This window comes from Budorcas taxicolor, chromosome X, assembly GCF_023091745.1.
Source record: "Budorcas taxicolor isolate Tak-1 chromosome X, Takin1.1, whole genome shotgun sequence".
Classification (NCBI taxonomy): domain Eukaryota; kingdom Metazoa; phylum Chordata; class Mammalia; order Artiodactyla; family Bovidae; genus Budorcas; species Budorcas taxicolor.
The window spans coordinates 106,916,955-106,921,614 of record NC_068935.1 but is presented as its reverse complement, the minus strand read 5'-3'; the positions used below and the strand labels follow the sequence as shown (position 1 = coordinate 106,921,614).

Sequence of the window (4,660 nt, the reverse complement as noted above, 5' to 3'; positions counted from 1 at the left end):
CATTTTGTATTGTTCAGGGTCCCATGGTTCCCCTTCTTCCCTCCCTCTGTGCAGATATTGAGCTGACTGTGGACAGGGCATTGGCAGCTCGAGACTCCTGGATACCTGTTTTAAAACTTGAAAGGTTAAGGGTTTGTATGCATGAATCAACAAGGGACCTTTATTTCTTTAGGAAGCTATTTATTGGAAGAACTGGCAATACTGAAAGAAGAAAATCTTAAGTAAACTTTTTCTGGTGACCTTGGGCAGTCACCTAGGACTCAGAGGAAAGTCCAGTCCAGGCTCAGTCCTTCTTGTTGTCATCACCCAGGGTGAGCTTGTCAAAGAACTACTCTGTCAGGGCACCTTCTGGTGACCTCAGGTTGCTGACATGGTCCCCCAGCTCCTTGATGAACTTAACTTGCTTCTCCAGGTAGCCGGTCCCCAGGAACTGGTACAGGTTGGTGTCGCTGCTGTTGGTGGCCAGCTGGTGCAGGTCGAGCAGGCTCTGGTTGACGCAGTTCTCCAAGTGCAGGGTGTCTTGCATAGCCTGGAGTCCGCTCTCCCACTGTTGAGTCTCAGGCTTTCTGATGTCGAGGAAGCAGATTCGGCCTCCACGCTGGATCTGCAGGAACATCAGGCTCTCGGCTGTTTTGCTGTGCTCGTGGGAGCGGAGCAGGAAGAAGCTGGAGAAATGCTTCAAGCCCACGTCATCATGGTCGAGGTAGAAGGCCACGGCCAGGCACTGGAAAGAGGCACGGAACTCCAGGGCGGCGTGGCTGTTGAGCGCCGCCTCACACTCGGGGCGGTAGTTCCGACGCTCCTGTGAGGGCGACGTGGGCAGCATGGCGGGCCACTCCCCACCCCAGGGAATGCCGACTGGGACGAGGCGTCTGCGGGGCAGGAATCGGCGGGGGTGGGGGCGGAGGCGCGGGCACCAGCCCCCTCTTCGGAAGCTTTCCAGGGTGGACGATGTGGGTGGCCGGAGGCGGGCTCCAGGCCAGATATGACTGGTGGCTGGGCGCGGTCTCTGGGATGGACAGGTAACGGCGTCTGTTGGGCGGGGTCAGTGCCTCGGCTTGAGATTGGTTAAGGGAGAGGTCACGTGGGTGGGCGTGATCCATTGGCAGGAACAGTGGGCAGGGTGAGACCACTGTCTATCAAAGCCAGGGTGTGGGGAGGACGAGACCACTGTCTATCAAAGCCAGGGTGAGGCCCAGCCGCTTTGAGGTGAGTACTTCGCATCCACAAAGTTTTTAATTTTGCCATAATACTTTTTTTCCAAGGACTTTCTCTTATTCTCTAATTGCTCCCTTTTATAGCACCCTGTTCCCATTTTATAAACCTACTATCATCTTTACAGTTCTGACAATATGAATTTGGATTTTTTGTGATGTTCTCTTCTGTTTCCTGTAGTATATTTGTTTTTTCCTCCAGAAATTGTTCTGTTTATGCGTCATGATCTCTTCCACTTCTGTCAAATATCTGGTAAGCATTTGTCCATCCGTATTTGGGTGTAAAGGACTCATTTGATTAGCTTTGAAATTTACCATGGATCTGAGCTACAGTTATGACATCCATTCCGCTATTAGTCTCCTCTGAATGGGTGTGTGGAGTGTGTCAGTTAGGGAGTGGTCTTCTCTCTTTGGGATACATTGTTTGGAGCTTGCAGGTAAGATAAGGATCATCCCAAATGCCAAATGCTTGGTATTTTCTGAAATTGGAAGACTTTCCTGTATCTCTCCTAGATTGATTATGTCTTTGTGTTTTGTTTCTTTCTCTTCTGTGGAGTGAGTCCACAGTTACATCAGAGCTTCTCTCATATAATTTCCCTTCCTGAGCCTTTGAATGACATAAGGAGACTCTAGCCCCATCCCTTGCCCCACCAGTGTGCGCTGGGTCTTGGTAAGAACAGAAAGTAAAAATGTACTGTGTTAAGCTAATAAGACTCAGAATATTTGCTGTAGCAGTTAGCCTACTCTGACTAGTTAGCCAGGAAGGAAGTTCTGGATGACTACAGCTTGTAAGTTACTGTAAGCCTACAGCATTTCCTCTTGGTGCAAACACAGATCCTGAAGTTAAAAAGTCTTCAGCTCCTCCGTGGGTCAACCTGGTCATGTAATAAGCAGTCAGTGGTCACAGGACCACAGCCGGACCAGAAGTCTCCAAAAGAGTCACAGGCTGTAGCCACATATGACAGAAGACTCATTTGAACTCCATCTACATTCAAAAATACAACTGAGGTATTGGATTATGATAGAGCTGAATCATACTCCTGATTCTTTGGCTGCTGCTGCTGCTAAGTTGCTTCAGTTGTGTCCGACTCGGTGCAACCCCATAGACGGCAGCGCACCAGGCTCCCCCGTCCCTGGGATTCTCTAGGCAAGAACACTGGAGTGGGATGAGGGGGTTAAGTGGTGTATCCCTCCCGTCACATGCTGCCACCCCTCCCCCAGCTGAGTTGTTCTTGATTTATATTCTGTTGTTCTAATCTGTTGGTGAAATTTTCTCAAGAGTTTGTGATCTGTCATCCTCTATCAATGGGGATAATCAACATTTCACCCTGGGGGTAAAAAAGAGGCTTGGGTTTCCTTTCCACCTAGGACTAAAGTAAGTTTTCTGGAGAGTTATTTAGCACCTCTCTCCCAAACTGCTGTCCCTTGGTCAATTCTCCAAATAACCATTGATATTTGTATATGATTTTTTTCCAGCAGGAGTGTAATTTGTGTGGTCTTATGAAGACCACCACCCTTCTCCATCTCTCAGCAGTTTGATGCACAAAAATCTCAAATCATTGATTAGTGGTTATGTGTACTCCTTTGGCATAACTAAACCAACAATTCTCTAATGCTGGCCATAATCCTATTTTTTCTTTAGGCTGCACCAGGTGGCATGGGGGAACTTAGTTCCCTACCCAGGGGTAGAACTCACACTCCCTGGATTGGGAGGGTAAAGTGTTAACCAGTGTGCCTCTAGGAAAGTCCTTGGACCATAATTTTTCACACCCTATTTTTTAATCTGGAGAGGGGCTGCTATATCAGAAGCTACCCATGTGCTGCATTTAATGGCCAGCAATGGACTCAGACAGATGTCTTGTAGAAACTTAAAAAACTATGGGGATCATCACTGGTCCTTCATCCTTTCCTGTTATTTATTTTATAGTTGAGCACATAAAATCCAATACCTCAGTTGTATTTTTGAATGTAGATGGAGTTCAAATGAGTCTTCTGTCATGTGGCTAGAGCCTGTAACTCTTTTTTGGAAACTTCTGGTCCGGCTGTGGTCCTGTGACCACTGACTGCTTATTACATGACCAGGTTGACCCAAGGAGGAGTGAGGAAGAAGTGCTCCAGGAGGAAGGTAAACAACAGATGTCTTGTGTTGTTCTGAGTGGGTTCAACCCACTCAGTAGTGATGCTATTGGCTGCAAATCCCTGGGGCACTCACCTGACCCCCACAGACATTTCCCCTGTGGGAACCAGTATTGGTGGCTTTCACAGTAAAGAATTTGCCTGTAGTACGGGAGACCCAGGTTTGATCCCTGAATGGAGAAGATCCCTTGGAGAAGGGAATGGCTCCCCACTCCATTATTCTGGCCTGGAGAATCCCATGGACCGAGGAGCCTGGCAGGCTACAGTCCATGGGGTCACAAAGAGTCAGACACAGCTGAATAACACTTCCAGTTTTTTCATTGTGATTTAACCCCTTCCCCTTGTGGTTCCGCAGTAATTTTGGATCCCAAGATATAAAATCTGTTGCTGTGGGTCCTAGGGGTTCCCCAAGTGGCCACAGGAGGAAGAAGTGGCAGAAAGGGTGCTACTGTCCAGCCAGGGGCTGAGCATGGGGGAAGCCGCATCCTCTTGTCCTTTGGAAAGGCCTTTGACATCAGGTTTAGCCCTGAAGGTACCATTTCCATGTTCTCAAGGAGGCATCATGTGTGCGTGCTGAGCTTTTCTCTTGAGAGGCATCTCTAACCCCGGGCATTGCAGGAACTTATGTTTGGAGGAGTAATAGATGGAGGCTGCTTATGAGCTCACTTCCTCAAAGAGCCCAAGAGGATGCCAAAAGCTGGTGCTCAAATGGATATACAGGCCTGCTGCTGGGGGTAGGTGCTTAGTCCAAAACCCCAAAGGAAACCAGGTAGACTTCTTCCTGTTTGGTCCAAAGACTCCAGGAGGCATAGTCTCATGTGACCAATGACTTGATAGGGCATAGGAAGCCAGTGGGGAATAAAGCGAAGACTTGCTGGAATGCATCCAGGGCATCTTCCAAAGCATATTTGTTGGCCTTAGCCCCAGTGGAAAGCCGCCAACTTGTATGTGATTGCATGTATAACAGGGCAAAGAAACAGTGAGATGTGAGGGATATGTTGCCTCCAGAACAGGAAAAGGCCTGTTGTGCTTGTCTGAGTGTACTGGATGGTTTCATGGTGAGTAATTGGTGTTTGGGGCTTCCCAGGTGACTCAGTGGTCAAGTATCTGCCTGCAATGCAGGAGACCTGGGTTTGATCTCTGGGTTGACAAGATCCCCTGGGGAAGGAAATGGCAACCCAATCCAGTATTCTTGCCTGGAAAATCCCATGAACAGAGGAGCCTGGCAGGCTATAGTCCTACAATCCATGGGATCACAAAGAGTCGGAAATAACTGAGAAACTAAACAATGCATTTGATGGTTGACTGTT

The 4,660-nt window shown here is 48.3% G+C and overlaps 1 protein-coding gene across 1 annotated transcript; it reads right to left on the bottom strand.

Annotated features, from left to right (window-relative positions):
* Positions 1 to 328: 328 nt before the first annotated feature.
* Positions 329 to 826, bottom strand: LOC128069369 (ferritin heavy chain-like). The gene has a single exon (XM_052662596.1). The coding sequence runs from the start codon at positions 824 to 826 to the stop codon at positions 329 to 331; it is 498 nt and encodes a 165-aa protein (XP_052518556.1).
* Positions 827 to 4,660: the final 3,834 nt, after the last annotated feature.